Genomic DNA, 23,946 nt, shown 5'->3' with positions numbered 1-23,946 from the left:
ATTCCCTTGCCCCTAGGTTTCTCCTGATGTTAACCACAGGTTCCCAAAATGGAGCAAGGAGAAAAAGCCTTGAGCTGAGGAGGGTGGGAGGAGCCAGCCAGACTGGTAACATCAAGACACAGCTGAGCTCAGGAATGACCTCAAGAGTGCCAAAGACTTGGTGCTCTGACAGTGTGCTTGCACAGGGAGTAAGCAAGCAGCAGGCTGCTCTTCCTCACTGCCTGGGCTCCCTGGGTAAACACTGGGAGGCTATGTCAATAAGAACTTTGATCCCTGTGGCCAGTCTACTCACCACTGACAACTGATTTCCCCCTCTGGCAGTTCTCTACTACAGACTTCTACAGTTTTGTTTATATTCCCATATGGAATTCCAAGTTGCCACGGGAGTGAAAATTTTAGATATGAGGAAAAAAATATTTTCCTTCAGGCACTAATCCAACAGCTAATCAGTTTTCTTCAGGTTCAAGGGCCTAGGGGATTAAACGTGGAAAGGGGGAAAATGAATAAACAGATATTCACTTTCTCGGAGCAGTGGCACTCCCTACCAAGAACACTGAGGCAGGAGGACTGCAGCTTTGAGACCAGCCTGGCAGAACATCTAAGAACCTAGTCTCAAAACAAAAATGGATTGATGCACAGCACTGGGGCTTGAATTCAGGGCCTAGGTGCTGTCCCTGAGCATTTTTCTTTCCCTCAAGGCTAAGAGGGTTCTATCTTGAGCCACTTGAGCCACAGCTCCACTTTCAATTTTTTTTGGTGATTAATTGGAGATAGGAATCTCACCAATTTTCCTGCCTGGGAACTATGATCCTGAGATCTCAGCCTCCTGAGTAGCTAGAATAACAGTCAGGAGCCACTGGCACCCAGCCTGGACACTTAAATGTTAGATTGTAACACCCCTGTATAACCTTTTGAAATTCAGAAAACAAATAAGCAAACAAGCCAGGCACTGTGGCTCACATTAGAATCCCAGCTACTCAGAATCCCAGCTACTTAGAATCACAGTTCAGACTGAGCTCAGGCAGACTACAAAAAGTGGAGGATTGAAAGTGGAGGGGGTTAAAAGTGAAAAGCCAGTGGGAGCTCAAAAACAAAGACAAAACCCCCAAACACAGCAAAGGAGTTCTATCATATCAAGAGATGTTCAGGATTGAACATGAACTTCAGAGTACAGCTTATACTGTGGTGACCATGAGAAAGTGGATCTGTGAAGGAGGGGGTAACGAGTTTGACAAGAAATGTACTCACTTGGGGCTGGGAATATAGCCTAGTGGCAAAAGTGCTTGACTCCTATACATGAAGCCCTGGGTTCGATTCCCCAGCACCACATATATAGAAAATGGCCAGAAGTGGCACTGTGGCTCAAGTGGCAGAGTGCTAGCCTTGAGCAAAAAGAAGCCAGGGACAGTGCTCAGGCCCTGAGTCCAAGGCCCAGGACTAGCAAAAACAAAAAACAAAAAACAAACAAACAAAAAAAAAGAAATGTACTCACTACCTTATGTTTGTAACTGTAACCCCTCTGTACAGCACCTTGACAAGTAAATTAAATTTTTTTTAAAAGTAGATATGATCGGGGCTGGGGATATGGCCTAGTGGCAAGAGTGCCTGCCTCATATACATGAGGCCCTGGGTTCGATTCCCCAGCACCACATATACAGAAAATGGCCAGAAGTGGCGCTGTGGCTCAAGTGGCAGAGTGCTAGCCTTGAGCAAAAAGAAGCCAGGGACAGTGCTCAGGCCCTGAGTCCAAGCCCCAGGACTGGCCAAAAAAAACAGAAAACAAAAAAACAAAACAAAAAGAAGCCAGGAACAGTGCTCAGGCTCTGAGTTCAAGCCCCAGGACCGGCAAAAAAAAAAGTAGATATGATCAAGAAGTGAACTTCAACTATATTGCATCATATTTTCTTTTTTAGGCTAGTAGTTGTTATATGATTTTTTAAAAATAATTTTTGTGTTTGAAATATATGCAGAAAAGGCCTGAAGTGGCGCTGTGGCTCAAGTTGGCAGAGTGCTAGCCTTGAGCAAAAAGAAGACAGGGACAGTGCTCAGGCCCTGAGTCCAAGCACCAGGACTGGCAAAAAAAAAATAGTGTCAACAAAGGGCTGGTTTCAGGATATTTCTCAGAAACCAAGATCTATAAGTCTATTAAAAAAATGGCATCCATATGCAGAAAACTCAAAGTAGACCCAAGCCTATCACCATGCACCAAGATCAACTCAAAATGGATCATGGACCTCAATATCAGACCTGAATCCTTGAAGCTACTGAAGGACAGAGTAGGAATGACGCTAGAACTTATAGGCACAGGAAGGAACTTCCTGAATAGAGTCCCAGGGGCACAACAAATATGGGAGAGACTCGACAAATGGGACTACTACAAATTAAAAAGTTTCTGCACAGCTAAGGACATAGCCACCAAAATAGAAAGACAGCCAACCTTATGGGAAAGGATCTTCACCAGCACAGCAACAAAGGCCTAATATCTGTCATCTACAGAGAACTCAAAAAACTAAGCCCCTCCAAGCCCAATTAACCAATTAGGAAATGGGCAAAGGAGCTAAATAGAGACTTCACAAGAGAAGAGATAAAAATGGCAAAGAAACATGAGGAAATGTTCAACATCCCTGGTAGTAAAGGAAATGCAAATAAAAACAATCCTGAGATACCACCTCACTCCAGTTAGAATGGCCTATACTCTGAACTCAGGCAACAACAAATGCTGGAGGGGGTGCGGGGAAAAGGAACCCTTCTCCATTGTTGGTGGGAGTGCAAATTAGCACAACCACTTTGGAGAACAGTATGGAGGTTTCTCAAAAAGCTCAATATAGACCTACCCTATGACCCAGCCATACCACTCCTAGGCATCTATCCTGAACAACAGGTCCCAAGATATCAAAAAGACATTTGTACTTCCATGTTTATCGCTGCACAATTCACAATAGCCAAAATATGGAAACAACCCAGATGCCCCTCCACAGATGAGTGGATCCAAAAAATATGGTACCTATATACAATGGAATACTACATAGTGTTTAGGAAGGGTGAAATATTGTTATTCGCAGGGAAAAGGTCAGAACTTGAACAAATAATGTTGAGCGAGACAAGCTTAGAACACAGAAAACAAAGGGGCATGATCTCCCTGATATATGACTGTTAAGATGGGGTGATAGAGAGACAGTAGAGACCAGGTCTGGGAAACCAAAAACTGCTTGTCAAATGGTATTTCCCACAGGATTGGGTCAACGACCCAACATTATGTAACTAAAACCAAACAACTACTCAACATATAAAGGTCAAAAATTGACCTCTCAGTGGAATACAATAGCTCAAAAGCTATGCATGTATGTTCTTATAAGACTGCTGTCGACATATTGTCTAATGTCGACATTACATTTAAAGCCCTAGGCGAATTTTCTTTGGCGTAGGCCACGTGGCTACTGTACATGTTCTTGGTACATTGGGTAATGTATATATGTCTGCCTGACCTAGGGAAGGGAAAGTAAAACAGGGTGTAAGATATCACAAGAAATGTACACACTGCCCTACTATATAACTGTACCCTTTTTGCACAACACCTTATCAAAAAAATTTTAATTAATAAATAAATTTAAATTTTAAAAAATGGCATCAATCATCAATTAGCTCACCTCCTATTATAGGATATTTCAGAAAAGATTGTTTTCAAAATAAGCAGTGGATTAAAAAAAAATGGCAGGAAGTGGTGTTGTAGCTCAAGGGGTAGAACACAAAAGCCTTGAACACAAAAAGGCTGAGGGATAGTACCTAGGCCCTGAGTTCAAACCCCAGGACTGACAAAAAATAAATAAAAAAGGCATCAGGCCAGTTGCAGGTGGCTTATACCTGTAATCCTGGCTACTCAGAAGGCTAATATTTGAGGCTTGCAGTTCAAAGCCAGCCTGAGCAGTAAAGTGTGAGATCCTTATCTCCAATTAAACACTAAAAAAGCCAGAAGTGGAGCTGTGGCTCAAGTAGTAGAGTGCTAGCCCTAAGTAAAAAAGATCAGGGACAGTGCCCAAGTCCTGAGTTTAAATCCAAGGACTAGCGTGCATGTGCACACGTGCACACTCACTGCCCCCCCAAGAAGGCATCATAAATAAACCAGGCTAGGTGGTTTATGGCTGCAATCCCAGCTACTTGAGAGGTGGAGATAGGAGGACTACAGTTCTAGGCTAGCTGTACACTCTTATCTGTGAAACAAACTAAAGGAAAAGGACTGGGCATGGTTCAAGTAGCAGAGTGCTCACAATCCTGAGCTCAATCCTTTTTAGTACTAAACTCCTTTTTAAAAAAGTTTAAGGGGGCTGGGGATATGGCCTAGTGGCAAGAGTGCTTGCCTCGTATACATGAGGCCCTGGGTTCAATTCCCCAGCACCACATATACAGAAAACGGCCAGAAGTGGCGCTGTGGCTCAAGTGGCAGAGTGCTAGCCTTGAGCAAAAAGAAGCCAGGGACAATGGTCAGGCCCTGAGTCCAAGGCCCAGGACTGGCCAAAAAAAAAAAAAAAAAGTTTAAGGGATAGAAATGTAATTTAGTAGTAGAGTGCTTGCCTAGCATACATGAAGCCCATGAAGCCCTGGGCTCAATTCCTCAGTACCACATAAACAGAAAAAAGCCACAAACGACGCTGTAGCTCTTCAAGTGGTAGAGTGCTAGCCTTGAGCAAAAGAGGCTCAGAGACAGTGCCCAGGCCCGGAGTTCAAGCTCCAGGAATGGCATAAACAAACAAATCTAGGTGCTAGTGGCTCACATCTATAATCCTAGCTACTCAGAAGGCTGAGATCTGAAGATTGCAGTTCAAAGTTGGCCCAGGCAGGAAAGTCTGAGAGACTCCTTAAGGCATGAGCAAAATAGTTCAGGGATAGCACCAAGGCCCTGGGTCAAGCCTCATGACCCGAAGGGGGGGGGGGGGGAGGAGTCAGGCACTGGGGGGGTTCTTGCCTACAACCTTAGCTATTCAAAAGGTTAAGATCTAGCTCAAAGCCCAGTGCAGGCAGAAAAATCTGAGAGATTCCATTTCTAATTAACCAGCAAAAAACTGAGTTGAAGACATATTTCAAAAGATAGAACACTGCAAACCAAGTAAGCGCAAGGCCCTGAACTTGCCCTGGCAACAAACAAACAACAAAAGACTCATGCAAAAAGAGCTGTTGGTTTGGTAGAGCACCTCAATAGCAAGCATGGGACTCTGAGGTAAAACCCCAGAACCATTAAAAACAACAACTTATGAACATACTTTTATGCTCCTCTATTTTATGAGACCCTAAGGATATAAGATAAACATAAAGGAAAGTCAGATGTGACATTTGGTCCTATTTTTGGTTTCTTAGGCATGGTCTCATTGTGTAGGGCAGGCTAGCCTTCAATTGCTTCAGCTTCTTGAGCACTGGGATTACAGGTATGTAACACCATATCTGGCTGTCATAAATTTGGAGAGATTTTTCCAGAGCTAAAGTAATTCAGCCAATGTGTGGCTCTTTCTGAGAGGGGTCTGGGTTCTGGAGTTTCAGGTCCCAGGAGGCAGGGCATAGAATCACCTCATTTCAAAGATGAGATCATCTAGAGTCTATTGAGTGGCCTCTAAACTCTCAACTCTCACAAAGTCAGAGCAGTTGCATTTGGACAGGAGTCAGGATCACAAGGCCCAATCCATCTTACAAAAGACAAAGGGGAAGTGACCTGCCAGTTAGTGAAGAGTTAAGAGCTGGGCCTTGTACCTATTGTCTACTTCCCAGGTCAGTGCACTGCCCATTACAGTTACTGTATACTCCAAGACCTAACTGGAGAATGTCTAACCCCTATTATTTACAATCAGGAAACAAAGAAAACCAGACCTGAGCAGGGGGAAAAAAATCACTTAGCTACCCTTGGTTGTAGGGAAAAAAAACAGATGCCAATCAAAAGGAGGCCCAAGGAAGGGAGAGACAGCACTTCCAATGGAAGGGAAATCCAGCTGGAGACTGAGAGTAATGAAGGAATAGAAGAGACTTACATCTCTGCATCTGCTTGCTGTACTCAGACATGTTGTCTGGGCGAATGGAGCGCAAGAATTTAATGTAGTCATCGCTGTGGTACTTGGTCATCTCCTCAGCATTAGCTTTGTGAGGGCGCTAGAGGGCAGAAGGGAGAAAGGGCAAGTTATTTTTGTCCACTGTCAGCCTTTACCCAGTCTACTTTGTATACTTATTGCCTAGTTATTACTAAGCAGAATAAATAATTGATTAGCTTTAAGCCTCAAGAAATGTACACTGGCCAGGCACCAGTGGCTCACACCTGTAATCCAAGCTACTCTAAGGAGATCTGGGGATCACGGTTAGAAGCCAGCCCAGGCAAACAAAGTCCCTGAGACTCTCAGTAAACGACTCAGAAAAAGCCGGAAGTGGGCTGTGGCTCAAGTGGTAGAGCACTAGCATTGAGCACAAAGAGGCTCAGGGACAGTACCCAGGACCTGAATTCAAGCCCCCAGGAAACAAAAATAAATACATACATACATACATAAAAAGTACACTTGATCCAGGCATTGCTGACTCATACCTGTAAATCCTACCTATTTAGAAAGTTAAGATCTGAGGATCTTAGCCCTGGCATGAAGGTCTGTGAGATTCTATCTCCAATTACCCACCAGAAAACTGGAAGTGGCACTGTGGCTCAAGTGGTAGAGTGCTAGTCTTGTGCAAAAGAAGCTCAGGGACAGTGCCCAGGCCCTGAATTCAAGCACCAGTACTGGGAAAAAACCAAAAAACTTCCTTGACACAGTCATTTTGGGGTCATACCATCATTTGGGTTCATCCTCCCCTTTATTTTTTCATTCACTCATGTTCTCAGGGCCTGTGCTCTTACTCAGCCTTTTCTGCTTAAGGCTGGTAATCTACCATTTGAGTCACACCCCAGTTCCAGCTTTTTGCTGGTTAATTGAACATACAAGTCATAGATTTGTCTTACCAGCCTAGATCTGAACCACAACCCTTAGATCTCAGTCTTCTGAGTACCTAGGATTCTTGGAGTGAGCCACCAGTTCCCGTTCTCTTTTCCTTCTTTCTTTCTTTGAAGTGTCTCACTATGTAGCTTAGCCTAGCCTCAAACTTGTGGTCCTTCTGCTTCAACCCCATGAGTACTGGGATTACTAGCTACCACATCCAACTCGACTTGCCTCTTTTTAAGGAATTTCTTCTCATTGGGTACAAGTGGCTCTTACCTGTAATCCTAGCTGCTTGAGAGGCTGAGACCTAGAAGATGGAGGCTTAAAAACTGCTTAGATAGAAAAAGCCTTAAGGGCTGGGGATATGGCCTAGTGGCAAGAGTGCTTGCCTCCTATACATGAGGCCCTGGGTTCAATTCCCCAGCACCACATATACAGAAAATGGCCAGAAGTGGCGCTGTGGCTCAAGCGGGAGAGTGCTAGCCTTGAGCAAAAAGAAGCCAGGGACAGTGCTCAGGCCCTGAGTCCAAGCCCCAGGACTGGCCAAAAAAAAAGAAAAACCCTTAAGACTCCATTTCCAATTAACCAGCAAAGTGTCAGACTTGATGTATGGGTCAAATGGTAAATACCAGCTGTGAATAAGAAAGCCAAATGAGAACTTGAGGCTAATCCCTAATCCTCTTCCTTAAAGCAGGAGTAGGAACCTTTTTACCAGGGTCACTTGGATATTTATAACGTCATTTGTAGGCCATAAAAAATCAACACAGGTAGATGTCCTTCTGTAGGAGAAGCATGTGTCCGTCCTGTCATTTACCTAATGATTTCAAGGTTGAAAGTTCCCCACATGGGCTGGGAATATAGTTTAGCGGTAGAGTGCTTGCCTTGCATGCATGAAGCCCTGGGTTTGATTCCTCAGCACCATATAAAACAGAAAAAGCCAGAAGTGGAGCTGTGGCTCTGGTAGAATGCTAGCCTTGAGCAAAAAGAAGCCAGGGACCAGTGCTCAGGCCCTGAGTCCAAGCCCCAAGATTGGCAAAAAAAAAAAAAAAGAAAGAAAGAAAGAAAGAAAGAAAGCTCCCCACACAAGCCTTAAAGGGAGGTCTTCTTCAATGATGACCTCCTTCTCTGGCTACTGATATTTTTTAGAGTTAAAAAAAAAATTTTTTTTTCAGCCAGGCACTGGTAACTCACACAGGTAATCCTGTCTACTCAGGAAGCTGAGATCTCAGGATTGTGGTTTGAAGCCAGCCCAGGCAGGAAAGTCCATGAGACTCTTATCTCCAGTTAACCACCAGAAAACGGGAAGTGGCGCTATGGCTCAAAGTGTTAGAGCACTAGCCTTGAGTTTAAAAACTCAAGAGACAGCGCCCAGGTCCGGAGTTCCAACCCCATTATCAGAAACAACAAAAAGTCTCAAGAAGTTTCCTGCCCCAGCTGCCTTAGAAACTCCATTCTGGGATCTCAGCCTATTGAGCAGCTAGGAATACAGGAATACAGACACCTATAGCTTCCCACCAGAATGGTTAAACTCATGTTCTACTACTTGAAATCCATTGTTTATTCTAAATCTGTGAAAGACACAGCCCAAATACGTCTTTTATGTAGTAAAAGCAAATCTCCTAGGATCCTAGTCTCCCTAACTGTACAAGTTCCAAAAAAGGTGACTCCATAGTAAAAAAAATCACTAGTACACAAAAGACAGTTGGGCACTGGTGGCTACTCAGGAGCTATGCCTCTATTACAGGCATTTTGCTGATTAATTGGATGGAGACTTACAGACTTTTCTACCTAGAACAGCTTCAAACTGCCATCCTCCAGGTTTCAGCCTCCTGACTAGCTAGGATGACAGGCACTGAGTCATCAGCACCAAACTATGTTCAATTTCATTGGTCATGAGCAAACTGCTAATCAAGATCACAAGAAAAAGTAATAACAAGGAAACACTTTTGTGTTAAGTAGTTTATGCCAATAAAAAAACTTTAAGTCTAATTATAAGCATAAAACACATGTTTATAATCACAGATACTTGGAGGTAGATGAGGTAGGAAGAAAAATTTTGAGGTCACTTGAAGTAAAGTTAGCCTGAGACCCTATCTGAACAATAAAAAGCAAAAGGACATAGGCATAATTCAAGTGGTAGACCACTTGCCAAGCAGGCAGGAGGCCAAGTTCAATCCCCAGATCTGTGTCTTTTTTTAAGTCTATTTTTAAGAGTAGGAGAGAATATGACTTCAGTATCTTATATATTACTAGTAAAAGCATAAATTTATTCAACCACATTGAAAAGCAACTTGGCATTCATAACCTACAATCTAGCAATTCTCTTCTGAAAGCTATAGCAAAAGAATTCTTTCAAATATGTAATAAAAAATAAAACACACATAAAAATGTTCACAATGGTACTGTGTCTTACATTAAAAAACTGTATTAAAATTAAAATCAGCGGCTGGGAATATGGCCTAGTGACAAGAGTGCTTGCTTCGTATACATGAAGCCCTGGGTTCGATTCCTCAGCACCACATATATAGAAAATGGCCAGAAGTGGCACTGTGGCTCAAGTGGCAGAGTGCTAGCCTTGAGCAAAAAAGAAGCCACAAATCCTAGCTACTTAAGAGGCTGAGCTCTGTCTGCTTAGGCAGACAATCAGCAAAAAGTTGGAAGTGAGCTGGGTGCCAATGGCTCACACCTATAATCCTAGCTATTCAGAAGGCTGAGATCTAAGGATCTCTGCCAGCAGGACAGGAAAGTCCATGAGAGTCTAATCTCCAATAAACTACTCAGAAAAGGCCTGAAGAGGTGCTATGGCCCAAGTGGTAGAGCACTACTAGCCTTGAGCATAAGGAGGCTCAGGGACAGTGCCCAGGCCCTGAGTTCAAGTCCCAGGCATGGCTCAAGTAGTAGAGTACTAGCTGTGAGTGAAAAAGCAAGAAGTATAATGAATCCCTGAGCTCAATTTCCAGTACCAACACAATAAATGAATGAATGAATGAACAGAAGTACAGCGCAAGTGATAGATCACTAGCCTAGAGCAAAAATGCTTAGAGGCTCAGAGACAGCACAGTGCCCAGGCTGAGTTCAAGTCTTAGGGACTACACATGTGCATGTTGAGTGTGTGTGCACGTGCGTGTGCCTGTGCACATGCGCGCGCACACACACACAAAATAACCAGAGCTAAAGAGTGCCTCAAGTTGTAGAGCACTTGCCTAATGAGCATGAGATCCTGAATCCAATCCTCAGTACCGACCAAAAAGAAAAGAAAGGGGAAAAAAAAGACCACACAGATGAAGTCATCTCCCATGGTAGCTATCACTGGGTTCTTCCCAAAGAACTATTCTCTCTTTTTTTTTTCTTTTTAAGTAACAGATCTCAATCTGGTTGGGCATTAATGTACTCAGCCCTAGGGATCAAATCATGATTAGTCTAAACTAGATCTGGTAATGCCATCCACTTAACAGTTGTGAATAGTCTGTGGATGGCAAATGACCCATGAGATCGAAGGAGAAATCTGCTAGGAAGCTTCTGGGAAGGGCTTTCCTATTTAATTAAAACAAGGGCAAATCCCTGAAAATCTCAAGGTTTTCTTTATTCCCAGGTGCCTTTCACACCTAAAAAGGCTCTCTGGTCCAAGGTCTGTCTGCTCGATTTCCCTCTGCTTCCTCAGGTGCCTCCATGGGCTCTGGAGACATGACAAAGCCATGTGGGACAGAAGACTCATCTTTCAGTCTTAAGAATAGCGAAGATGCTGCTGTTGCTAGCGCACACTTTAGCAAGACTCTTATGCTATAAGGTGCAGAGGCACCTAGCCCTTCTTCATTTTCTCACTTGAACTCTACCAACAGCCTCCTAACTAGCTTGGCCACTTCTAAGATGCACATTTATTTATTTGTTTAAAATCTCTCATTTGTTCCTGGCTGTCTCCAGAAGTGGTAACAGTAGGAAGCAAATTTGGACCATATTTGGTCCACAGATTTATTGATATTTTGTTTGTACATGGCTAAAAAAAAAAAAAAACAAGAACTAGGCTGGGGATGTAGCTCAGTGGTGGAGTTCTTGTCTAGCACGAGCAAGGATCTGGATTTGTTTCAAACAAAAAGACAAAAACTGTAGGGCTGAGAATATGGCCTAGTGGTAGAGTGCTTGCCTCGCATACATGAAGCCCTGGGTTTGATTCCGAGTACCACATATACAGGAAAAGCCAGAAGTGGCGCTGTAGCTTAAGAGCTAGAGTGCTAATCTTGAGCAAAAAGAAGCCAGGGACAGTGCTCAGGCCCTGAGTCCAAAGCCCAGGACTGGCAAAAAAAAAAAAAAAAAAGAAGCCAGGGACAGTGCTCAGGCCCTGAGTCCAAAGCCCAGGACTGGCAAAAAAAAAAAAAAAAGAAGCCAGGGACAGTGCTCAGGCCCTGAGTCCAAGCCCTAGGACTGGTAAGAAAAATAAAAAGTTCCTGTCTTGGCAGGTGGCTACTAGGCTCCAGTTGATTATTCTAGACAATATCAGCAAGTAGATAAAAGGAAAGAGGAAATGCTTTGGGATAGGATTTTTTAAAATGTAAGGTTTTGTCTTAATCGGTAATTCCAAAATAGAATTGAGACACACCTCAGATGGTTCAAGAAAGTAGCAGAGAGTGTGAGTAATTAAGACACATCTTAAAAAAATATATACACCTCAGATTATTCAAGTAAACAGCAGAAGGTATGAGTATATTTTGCTTCTACACTGTTAATATTATCTCAAAGTCTTTTAATGGTCACTTTATGTAAATCCTGTCCTTTCTTCTTCAAACTAGCCTTCAATGATGAGCAGATTGTAAACCTGAGCACAACCAATCTGAGCCACTGCATTGGGCCTGCTGCATTGGGGTTAAAATGGGAGCAGCCTGCCTGCTCTGTGTCTTGCTTGCCAGACTTATGGCTGACGGTGTACCCTTCTGTGCAAAAGTAAACTTACCTTGCCCAGTTCAAGTTGGTGTCCTTATTCCTGTAGGACACCCCAATATCTCGATCCATTTCTAACAGTAGTAAATAGAGACTTGGCCTCCAGTTCAGTACAGTCTAAATATTTTTCTTCTTAAGCCACTGGAGTTTTTGCCCCTGAACCACCAGAGTTGCTTAGTACAGCACATACAACCTTTCCTTTTTTTTTTTTTTTTTTTTTTGGCCAATCCTGGGGCGTGGACTCAGGGCCTGAGCACTGTCCCTGGCTTCCTTTTTGCTCAAGGCTAGCACTCTGCCACTTGAGCCACAGCACCTCTTCTGGCCGTTTTCTAGATATGTGGTGCTGGAGAATCGAACCCAGGGCTTCATGTATACGAGGCAAGCTCTCTTGCCACTAGGCCATATTCCCAGCCCCTACATACAACCTTTTCTGATCGCTCTAGCTCTATCTTCTGTGGGTCACATTGTGAAATCACTGTGTACCTGCTCACTGAACTGCTTTTATTTGCTCCAAACATCACATTTTTCTTACCTCTGCCTCTGTGTCTATGTTCTTTTAGTTAGAATGACAGGACTGTCCTGAAGTTCATGCTACGCAGCATGAAGTACTACTGTGGCTCACACTTGTATTCCCAGCTATTCAAGAAGCTGAGATCTGAGGATCGAGGTTCGAGACTAGCCCAGGCAGATAAATTGCCCAAGAGGTTCTTAATTCCAATTAACCAGCAAAAACCCAGAAGTAGAACAGCTCAAGAGGCAGAGTATCAGTCACGAATAAAAAAGACAAGTGAGGGCTGGGAATGTAGCTTAGTGATAGAGTGCTTGCCTAGCACGCATGAAGTCCTGGGTTCTATTCCTAAGTACCATGTAAACAGAAAAAGCTGGAAATGGCACTGAGGCTCAAGAGGTAGAGTGCTAGCCTTGAGCAAAAAGAAGCCAGAGACAGTGCTCAGGCCCTGAGTCCAAGCCCTAGGACTGGCAAAAAAAATAGAGGCCAAGTGAGAGCACGAGGCTCTGAGTTCAAAAGAAAACATGGGCTGGGAATGTGGCTTAGTGGTAGAGTGCTTGCCTAACATGCATGAAGCTCTTCTGGGTTTGATTCCTCAGTACCACATAAACAGAAAAAGCCACAAGTGGTGCTGTGGCTCAAGTGGTAGGTAGAGTGCTAGCCTTGAGCCAAAGAAGCTCAGAGACAGTGCCCAGGCACTGAGTTCAAGACCCAGGACTGGCAAAAAGAAAAAAGAGAAGAAAAAATTACACAGCGCCCCCTCTTCCTTCAACACTTCAGAACAGCCATGCAATACATGAGTCAATAAGTCAATAAGAAATGAGAATGAAAGACAGATACATAGGGAAGCAGAGCTGATGGGGTTGGGCAGAGGTGGCTTCTGGTAACTCACATAGATTTCCATTTTTCGGTAGAGACCGTAATTGAGCAGCAAGTTGTGAGTCATGCGGATTCGGTGAGGCTTCATCGGGTGGCCTTGTCCATAATAGTAATTCCCAACATCCCCTGAAGAAGAGCAACACAGTAGCACAATTAAACACAACCCCAAGAGCACCCAGAAACATTTTTACAAGGAAATCCTAAGGAAACTCTGGTTCATTTCTAGTTTCCAAAATTCTCTCCCATCTTGAGGAAGGTAAGTCCAAGCCAGCTACCAGTGGCTCACACCTATAATCCTAGCTACTCAAGAACCTGAATACAAAGATCACGGTTCATAGCTAATCTGGGCAGGGATGTCTGAGACTCTTATCTCCAATTGGAGCAGTGGTGCTGTGGCTCAAAATGGTAGAGCACCAGCTTTGAGCAAAAAGGCTCAGGGGCAGCGCCCAGACTCTGAGTTCATGCCCTAAAACAGACCAAAAAAAAAAAAAAGGTGACCCTGACAGCATCAGCAGAACTTAAGGTTGACTCTCGCTCATTTTCTCCTTCTGGAGCCACAGACGCTTGGCAGTATGGGGCATTCTTTCCAAAGTCACTTGGGAACAGCAACCATTAAGGTGACTCATCTCCCTATACCAGAAATTCCTTCCCAAACAAGAAATTGAATTTAACTATCACTATTCAGAATTATTACAAGTCATTCTGTTTATGACATATTATGATGTTTTATGGTGCTAAAGCATGCTCACATTTTTTTTCTTACTGCATCCTTACAGTAAAAACTGGGAAGATCGTTCCCATTTTCTAGATAAGAAAACTAAACCCATATCACTGCTTGACTGATCTACAACAATAGCCTTTGCTTTCAATTCAAACTACTGCCAACTATAACCTGAGTTATATTCCTAAGCCACAGCCCTAACCACATCACTCCCCTGCTCAAAACTCCTTCCATAATTTGGCAGGGCACTGATGGCTCATGCCTATAATCCTAGCTAACCCAGGAGGCTGCGATCTGAGATCTTGATTTGAATCCAGCCTAGAAAAAAAAAAGTCCAAGAGCCTCTTATCTCCATTTAACCAGCAAAAAGACAGAAGTAGAGCTGTGGCTCAAGGGGCAGAGTATGCACCAAAGTCCCAGTCCCCGGGCTGTCTGTTTTTGTACATAAAATTTTGTTGGGAACAGTCAAGCCTACTAGTTTACATATCATCTATACCTGTTTTCATATCACAGTGGTTGAATAGTTAAGTAATTCCTATAGAGACCCTCCGAAATGGCAAAATAAAGCCAAGCCAGTAGGAATAGTACATGCCTATAATTCCAGAACTCAAAAGGCGTAGGACTACATATTCTAGGGAAGCCTGGACTACATAGTGAAATCATATCCCTAAAAAACAAAATCAGGAGCTGGGAATGTGGCTTAGCAGTACAGTGTTTGCCTAGCATGCAGGAAGCTCCGGTTCGATTCCTCAGCACCACATAAACAGAAAAGGCCAGAAGTGGTGGTGTGGCTCAAAAGGTAGAGTGCTAGCCTTGAGCAAAAAGAAGCCAGGGGGGCCTGCGGATATGGCCTAGTGGCAAGAGTGCTTGCCTCGTATATATGAAGCCCTGGGTTCAATTCCCCAATACCACATATACAGAAAACAGCCAGAAGTGGCACTGTGGCTCAAGTGGTAAAGTGCTAGCCTTGAGCAAAAAGAAGCCAGGGACAGTGCTCAGGCCTTGAGAACAAGCCCTAGGACTGGCACGTACACACACACACACACAAAAATCAAACAAGAAGCCTAAAATACTTACTATTTAGCCTGTGCTCTACATACACCACACCAGATTATGAACATCATAGACGTCGTATTTACCATCATGCCAAAGTAGCCTTAGTTCACTCTTCTTAGACCTAGAATTTTTCTTTCTTTTTGGAAGTGGAGTTGTGGCTCAAGTGGTAGAGCACCTTGAACAACATTGAGCAAAAAAGCCAAGTGAGAGCACCAGGCCCTGAGTTCAAGGCTCTATACCAGCCCCCACACAAAAGATCTCTTCTCGCTCTTCTCCTCTTTTCTTTGTTCAACACCAGTATTACTATGTAGCCCAGGTTGGCCTAGAACTCATGTTTGTAATAGGCAAGTGTTACCACCCAGCTTGGAATATCTTCTCTGATTATCCTGTATACTACAAAGTCCAAGCTCAGGCTTATGTGTGTGTGCGCATGTGTGTATGCATGTGCGTGCATACGTAGCATACATGGACGAGATCTGGGGTTTGAACTCAGAGTCTGGTTCGGTGCTAACCTTGAGCTTTATTGTTCAAGGCTCTACTAGAGTCACAGCTCCACTTCTGGCTTTTTGCTAGTTAACTGGAGATAAGAGTCCCAAGGACTTTCCTGTCTGGGGTTGGCTTTGAACCTCAACCCTCAGATCCTTAGTCTCCTGACAAGTAGCTACTGAATAGCTCTGGCACTGGGCTTCCAAACCTTTTTTTTTATTTTTTATTTTTTTGCCAGTCCTGGGCCTTGAACTCTAGGCACTGTTCATAAGCTCCTTTTCCTCAAGGCTAGCACTCTACCAATTGAGCTATAGCACCACTTCCAGCTTTTTCTGTGATTAATTGGAGCTAAGAGTCTCATGGACTTTCCTTCCCAGGGCTGACTTCAAACTCAGCTTCCTGAGTGGCTAGGATTACAAGTGTGAGACACCAGCCCCTGGCTTAAAGAGCTTTCTGAGCAGGGCTCCGGTGGCTCAAGCCTATAATCCTAGCTACTCTGGAAGCTGAGATCTGACAAATGAAGTTCCAGGCCAGCCCAGGCAGACAAATCTGCAACTCTTATCTCCAAAACAGAAGTGGCTGGGCACCAGTAGCTCATGCCTGTAATCCTAGCTACTCAGGAGGCTGAAATCTGCGGATCTAGTTCTAAACTATGCAGGGCAGCGAAGTGTGTGAGACTCTTTAGGCAACGAAGTTTGTGAGACTCTCAACTCCAACTAACCACCACAAAGCCAGAGTACTCAAGTGGTAGAGCTATAGCCTTAGGCAAAAAAAAAAAAAAAAAAAAAACACCCTAAGCAAGAATATGAGGCCCAGAGTTCAAGCCCAGAACCAGTGCATGCACACACATATACCCCACCAGATTCCAGTCTCCAATGGACTCTCCACTGTCCAGTAGTCCTTCCAAATTTACTTCTCTGACTCCCTCTTTTACAACAATTAAATCTCATCTCTCCAAGATTCCTACTCTCCCAACTGCCCACTCCTCTCAGGGAAAGGAATAATCTTGCTGCATTTTAAGAATGCCTTCAAAACTTTCTCCCTGCCCATTTTTTCCCCTTCAGCTTGCCCACATTTGAATTTTACCTTACCACTTGCCTCTTATGGAAGGAACTGTTTTGTGTGTGTGTGTGCCTATACCAGGGCTTGAACTTAGAGCTTCATACATTTGCTCAGCCTTTTTTCTAATACCACCTGGGCTACGCCTCCATTCTGGCATTTTATCAGTTAATTGGAGATGGAGTCTCACAGACTTTTCTGCAGGGATTGGCTTAGAAACTCAATCCTCCAGGTGACAGGCTCCGGAGTCAATAGGATTATAGGCTTGTGCCACTGGTGCCCAGCTACAAAGGAATTCCTTGATGGCTAGTATTATCAACTTGGCTTCTGGTCTCTGTCTCACCTGGGCTCTAGGAATCTCTCCCACTGGCTATGCTTTTCTGGGTTGTTTCCATAAGACTTTAAATATGCTCTTCTTAGCCACCACCTCCCCACTTTATCAACCAGTCTTTCTTCTTTCCTCACACAAGCTTCCCTTTAAAGTTTTCAATCTTGGGCTGGGAATGTGGCTTAGTAGCAGAATGCTTGCCTAGCATGATTAAAGCCCTGGGTTCGAATTCTCAGTACCACTTAAACAGAAAAAGCTAGAAATGGCGCTGTGGCTCAAGTGATAAGAGTGCTAGCCTTGAGCAAAAGAAACTCAAGGACAGTGCCCAGGACTTGAGTTCAAGCCCCAGGACTAGCAAAATAGTTTTCAACCTTGTCTCCTTGTCGTCCTTAATTCACTTTGAACCTAGAATCGACTGCAATCTAGCTTTTGTTCCAACCCCTGCCAACACTCCATCACCCCCTTCCTCCTTTGGCATCTGTAACTTAATACTTTCTGGTTCACTTACCTCCCTGGCCATTCGCTCCTTTATTCATTTAATCAAGAAATATTTTAGAGTCTACTAAGAGCTGGAAAATGTTTAGGGGGTTGGGGATACAGAGATAAACAGCCCATGGTTTTTCCTTCTTATGGAGCTTACTGTCTGCAGGACATGACCAAAACTTGGCACTGGTGGCTTGTACCTATAATCCTAGTTACACAGGAGGCTGAGATATGAGGATCACAGTTCTAAGGCAGCCTAGGCAGAAAAGTCTATGAGACTCTTATAAACAAGCAAGAAAAAAAAAAACCCTAAGTGGAAGTGTGGCTCAAGTGGCAGAGTGGTGAGATCAACAAAAAATTAAAAAACAAAAGTAGCTGGGCACCAATGGCTCCTGCCTGTAATCCTGACCACTCTAGAAGCTGAGAAATGAGGATCAGGGTTCAAAACCAGCCCAATAAGACAAATATGAGACTTTAACTCCATTTGATCAGAAAAAAAAACACGAAAAAAGCCAGAAGTAGAGGTGTAGTGGAAAAGCACCAGCTTTGAGCAGGAAACCTCAAGAGGATGAGGCCCTGAATCCAAGACCCAAAAGCACTACAATCAATAATAGATCATTAATAAAACACAAAGTTGTCAACTGGCCTTGCTCATAGCAGGACCTTGGAATTCAAGTCTTCATTACTGCTACATCAATTTCCATCCCAGAATATTTCTAAAGTATAAGCCTGATGATGGCATTAACTTGAATCCAACTTCAGTGATTCACAGTGCCCTCAAAATAGTGTCTGTCAGCCCAGTCTCCTGTAGTCAAGCCTATAATCCTAGCTACTCAGAAGGCTGAGACCTGGGGATTGAGGTTCAAAGCCAGCCCGAAAAGGAAAGCCCGTGAGATTCTAATCTCCAATTAACCACCAGAAAACCGGAAGTGGTGCTGTGGCTCAAGTGGTAGAGTGCTAGCCTTGAGCTAAAGAGCTCAGAGACAGTGCCCTGCCTCCCCCTCACCCCCAGTTCAAGCCCCACTACCAAACAAACAAAAAAATAGTGTGAGCCTTCCTGGGGATAGCAGGCCAGTCATTCATGACCTGGTCAATACTTCTCAGGACTTGCAACCCTTCCCCATCCTGCTCTCCATCTTTCTCACTAGGCCCCAAATCCATGTCTCAGCCATCTTGTACACATACCTGCCTGCAATTTCCCAAAGGTTCTGTTTTGCCACCTTATGGTTCCCTGTGGCTACTAAGACTCTTGTTTTTCAGGTCCTACGTGACTGGACACCTCCCTTCCGGACCCCTGGGATTGGGTTGGGAGCCTCCTACCACTGAGCTCCCCCATCCCAGTACCATACTAACACTGGCTTGCCTCCTTTCAGCTTGTGAGGTGACACCTGATAGTAAGTCCCCTGACGCCCCCAGCATCCATGCACGACCTAGAACAGAGTAAGCTGTGCTCCTTATATTTTCTTTTCGTGAAAAGTCCATCTGAACAAGTTGCAACTTTCTCCTTCTGACCCCAGAGGCCCCATTACCCAGCAGCAATTGCTCCCAGGCCCTGCTCCCGGGCTGGGGGAGGGGAGGAGGGTGGCAGTCCTGCAGGGATCCCCTCCAAAGAAACGGAGGAGGAAGGGGATCGCGAAGGATCTTTGTATTCTCACCAGGACAGGCTTGCAACCGTCTCCATTAGATGCGCCCCCCAACCCCCGCAAGAGCTCACTCAGCCTCCCCTCCAGTGGGGTCCCACTCAAGACTCCACGTCGGACTCCTTCGGAAGAATCTCCTTACCAAGATGGTCTTGGGCTCCCCCGCCCCCCGCCCGTCGACCCCTTTGGCCTCGGCCTCCTCCCTCACCCTCGACCTCCTTTCCTCTCAGCCTCACCCCCCCCCCATCTCACCTCGACCTCCTTCTCCAGGACTCCTCCCTCTGCCTCTTCCCCAACGCCCAGCCTCCCCTTCTCCAATCTCCCCGACCTGCCGGCCCCGCCCCTGCCTCCTGGACGGTGCTCACCATCGTAGTAGTAACAGACTTTCCTCTTGGTGCCCTGAGTATGCGCCATCTTGCTCGCCTCCCGGCCTCCCGTCAGTCAGTCGGTCGGTCCGTCTGCCCGCCCGCCCGCGGCTCCGCGCAGCGTCCGACCCGAGGGGAGGGGCGGTCCTGCCACCGCCCCGCCCGTCCCCTCCCGGCTCACCTATAGCCGCGCAGCCCGGGCACCGCTCCAGCCAATCAGAGCTGTGCGGGGCGGGCCCGGAACTCGGCAGGGGGCAAGGGCACAGCCGAGCGGCGGCCAGGGGGCCCCCTGGGCCTGTACCAAGGGCCGCGGCGGAGGGGTGGGGGAGCTGCCCCGGGAAGGTACCATCGGTCCCGGGGGAGGAAAGCAGCGCTGTAAAAACTTGCAGCCATCCTCCTTTCTGGGTTTAACTATCAGAGGCCAACTCTCTAGTTTTACAGAGAATAAACCGAGGCTTACGGAGGAAACGTGATTTGCACAAGGTCACTCAGCCAAAGAAGAGCCTGAAGTTGCGTTGGTGCGTGGGAGAGACAAATATAATGGCAAGAAAGGGGCGGGGGGGGGGGGGGGAAAGGCCAAATAATGAGCTTTACCAGCAATAGTTCAGTAGTCAGTTACTCCGGACAATAAGCTCTGGTGGAGGGTTTTTGTTTGTATTTTGGTTGTTTGTTGGTGGTGGGTTTTGTTTTGTTTTGTTTGGTGGGGGAGGGGAGTATTGCCTGTGTGCCCATCCTGGGGCTTGAACTTAGGGCCTGGACACTGTCCCTAACATTTTTTTGTTCAAGGTTAGCACTCAAGCATTTGAGTTCCTTGATTTGTTTGCCTGGGCTGCCTTTGAACCATGATCCTCAGATCTCATCCTCTTGAGTAGATAGGTTTAAAGGTGTGAGCCAGAGGCATTGGCTAAAAGCCAGCCTTTCTAACCCCAAAGCAGGCCTAACCCCAAGCAGAATGACCAAAGAGCCTTTGGAGGGTGGAGGATAATGGAACTGCCCCATTATTAAGAGAGCAAGGTTCCTTGACTTTAACACCATTGACATTTTGAGCTGGAAAATTCATTGTTATGGTCTGCCTTATGTATTGTAGACATTTAGCAGTATATTTGGCCTCTTCCCTTTTGGATGTTAGTAGTACATACACATTCATTCTGGGATAACTAGAATCATCTCTAGACATTGCCAAATGCCTCCCAGGGAATGAGCTAGATGGGATGTAAAATGATTACCTACTCTCCCCTTGGGAACCACCACCCTTGATCCTAGAAGCCATAGATCAGTCATCAACCAGTCATACCTGGAAGCTGAAAGACTAAAAAAGCCCAGTTCTTAATATTTAGTGAGCACTTACAAGGCACCAAACAGTTGTAGTAAATGAGCTGTATCTGTCAATAAGATACATTCTTATGCCTTTTCCTCCCTTGAGACAGGTGTTGCACTAAGTTGCATCTTGAATGCCTGAGCTCAAACAGTCCTCTTCCTCCTGAGTGCTGAGATTATAAGAGTATACCACTATACCTAACCTTTTTATACCTCTCTTACTCTTTTTTTTTTTTTTATCAGTTCTGGGGCTTGAGCTCTAGGCCTGGACACTATCCCTGTGCTCTTTTTTACTCAAGGCTAGCACTCTCCCACATTGAGCCACAGCACCACTTCTAGTTTTCTGGTGGTAAATTGGAGATAAGAGTCTCACAGACTTTTCCTACCCAGGCTGGCTTCAAACCAGGATCCTCAAATGTCAGCCTCCTGTGTAGCTGGGATTATAAACATGAACCACCAGAACCCAGCTTCCTTTTCTCTCTTTAAATGTCATTATGTTACTTGGGATTACATTTAGCTAGCTTAGCTATAAGGTAACATAAGATCTAAGGTTGGGTGGTTTTAGCATACGAAAGCACGAACTTTATTTATTCCCAGTTTTGTGTTGCTACTTTCTAGCTGGCCTTCTGCAATTCTGATTGACTTTTCTAGAGCTTCATTTCCCTCTTTGAAGAAGGGAGGATAAGAGAGCAAAGTTTACCTGCTGTACACAGTGCACAAAACAGGAGGGAGGGGTGTGGCTCCAATGAGATCATGGTGTGGCAACATTTTGAAAAGTGCAGAGCAAGGCTCATAAGGCAGGTAAGTGAGTGAATGTGTTCATATTATTATGACTCAGATGTTCTTCGTTTGCATATTTTAGAGCTCATTGTGTGATAACAATTTGTTCATTTATCTTACTACTTCTGGACATTTTGGTTACTTATTGATTTTTCATTGTTTGTAAGCGCTGATTTAAATTTGTTCACGTATTTTAAAACTTGGCCTTTTCATGTCCATAAAGAAATGTGGTGGGGAGCCAGTGGCTCACACCTGTAGTCCTGACTACTCTGGAGGCTGGTATCTGAGTGTTGTGGTTCAAAGCCAGGCAGGAAAGTCCATGAGACTCATCTCCAGCTAACCACCAGAAAACCAGAAGTGGCACTGTGGCTGAAAGTGATAGAGAGCTAGAATTGTGCTGAAGAGCTCAGGGACAGCGCCCAGGCCCAGAGTTCAAACCCCATGACCAAACCCCCCAAAAAAAGAAAGAAAAAAATATGAAGCCATGGGGCTGGAAATGTGGCTTAGTGGTAGAATGCTTGCCTAGCATGCATGAAGCCCCGGATTTGATTCCTCAGTACCACATAAGCAGAAAAGGCCAGATATGGTGCTGTGGCTCAAGTGGTAGACTTCTAGCCTTGAGCACAGAGGCTCACAGACAGTGCCCAGGCCCTGAGTTCAAGTCCCAGGATCGGAAGAAGAAGAAGAAGAAGAAGAAGAAGAAGAAGAAGAAGAAGAAGCTGCTGCTCAAGAAAGAGAGTGAGCGAAAGCAAACAAGCAGGATGGAAGGAAGAAAAAAAATATGAAGCTGTGGGCTGGTGGCTTATGCCTATAATCTTACCTACTCAAAAGGCTGATATCTGAGGATCACAGCTCAAAGCCCAGGCTGGGCTAGGTAATTAACCACCAAAAAGCTGTAAGTGGAGTTATGGCTTGAATGGTAGAGCATTAGCCTTGATCACAAAAGCTCAGGGCTAGCGCCCAGACCCTGAGTTCAAACCCCAGGACCAACATAAACACAAAAAGAAATCTGAGGGCTGGGAATATGGCCTAGTGGTAGAATGCTCGCCTCACATACATGAAGCCCTGGGTTCAATTCCCCAGCACTACATATATAGAAAAGGCCAGAAGCGGGGCTGGGGATATGGCCTAGTGGCAAGAGTGCTTGCCTCGTATACATGAGGCCCTGGGTTCGATTCCCCAGCACCACATATACAGAAAACAGCCAGAAGTGGCGCTGTGGCTCAAGTGGCAGAGTGCTAGCCTTGAGCAAAAAGAAGCCAGGGACAGTGCTCAGGCCCTGAGTCCAAGCCCCAGGACTGGCAGAAAAGAAAGCAAGGAAGGAAGGAAGGAAGGAAGGAAAAGAAATCTGAGCCACTGACCTGTAATCTCACCATTCAAGAGATTGAGACAAGGGGCTGGGAATATGGCCTAGTGATACAGTAGTGCTCACCTCATATACATGAAGCCCTGGGTTCAATTCCTCAGCACCACATATATAGATAAAAGCCAGAAGGTGCTGTGGCTCAAGTGGTAGAGTGCTAGCCTTGAGCAAAAAGAAGCCAGGGACAGTGCTCAGTCCATGCCCCAGGACTGGCAACAAAAACAAAACAAATAAACAAAGAGGTTGAGACAAGCAAAACACGGGCTGGAGGTGTGTGTTAGTGGTAGCACTTGGTATCAAAATAAAAAAAAAAAAGCAAAACCGAGGCTGACTATGGCCTAGTGGCAAAAGTGCTCGCCTCTTATACATGAAACCCTGGGTTTGATTCCTCAACAGTCGGAAGTGGTGCTGTGGCTCAAGTGGTAGAGTGCTAGCTTTGAGCAAAAAGAAGCCAGGGACAGTGCTCAGGCCCTGAGTTCAAGGCCCAGGACTGGCAAAAAAAAAAAAAAAAAGCAAAACAAATAACAAAGAAAGGAAGGGTGGAAGGAAGGAAGGAAGGAAAAAACTTTGTCAAACACACTGCCATGTTCAGGTATCTTTAAGTTTTTTCTCTATCAAACTATAGGTGTCAAAAAATAATTTTCCTGGGCTGGGGATATAGCCTAGTGGCAAGAGTGCCTGCCTCGGATACACAAGGCCCTAGGTTCGATTCCCCAGCACCACATATACAGAAAACGGCCAGAAGCGGCGCTGTGGCTCAAGTGGCAGAGTGCTAGCCTTGAGCAGGAAGAAGCCAGGGACAGTGCTCAGGCCCTGAGTCCAAGGCCCAGGACTGGCCAAAAAAAATAATAATAATTTTCCTCTTTATTATAAAAAGAACAGCACAAGATTGATGATAGATAATTCCTAGCACTTGGTTACCTGATCTGGGCATGGAGGGGGACTCTTACGGAGGGAGAGTTGATGCCAACTCAAATGAGATGCCCACTACTCGGCTCCAAGAAGAAGGTAGGCCCAAAGCAGCCAGATCTTTTGTTTTTGGAGAAAAAGCAGAAATCTGGAGATTCATGTAAAATCTCCCCAGTTTTGTA

General features: G+C 45.1%; 1 protein-coding gene across 1 annotated transcript in view; it reads right to left on the bottom strand.

Annotated features, from left to right (window-relative positions):
* Hdac1 (histone deacetylase 1) overlaps positions 1 to 19,539 on the bottom strand; it is a 30,130-nt gene extending 10,591 nt beyond the window's left edge. Inside the window, exons 1-3 of the mRNA XM_048350771.1 lie at positions 19,396 to 19,539; positions 13,271 to 13,383; positions 6,012 to 6,129 (exon numbers count right to left, since the gene is read on the bottom strand). Of these exons, the coding sequence (XP_048206728.1) occupies positions 6,012 to 6,129; positions 13,271 to 13,383; positions 19,396 to 19,444 (280 nt within the window). The 5' untranslated portion in view covers positions 19,445 to 19,539. The remainder of the gene's footprint in view (positions 1 to 6,011; positions 6,130 to 13,270; positions 13,384 to 19,395) is intronic.
* Positions 19,540 to 23,946: the final 4,407 nt, after the last annotated feature.

This window comes from Perognathus longimembris, chromosome 7 (assembly GCF_023159225.1).
Source record: "Perognathus longimembris pacificus isolate PPM17 chromosome 7, ASM2315922v1, whole genome shotgun sequence".
Taxonomy (NCBI): Eukaryota; Metazoa; Chordata; class Mammalia; order Rodentia; family Heteromyidae; genus Perognathus; species Perognathus longimembris.
Note: the sequence above shows the minus strand (reverse complement) of the source record. Positions and strands in the feature narration are given on the sequence as shown.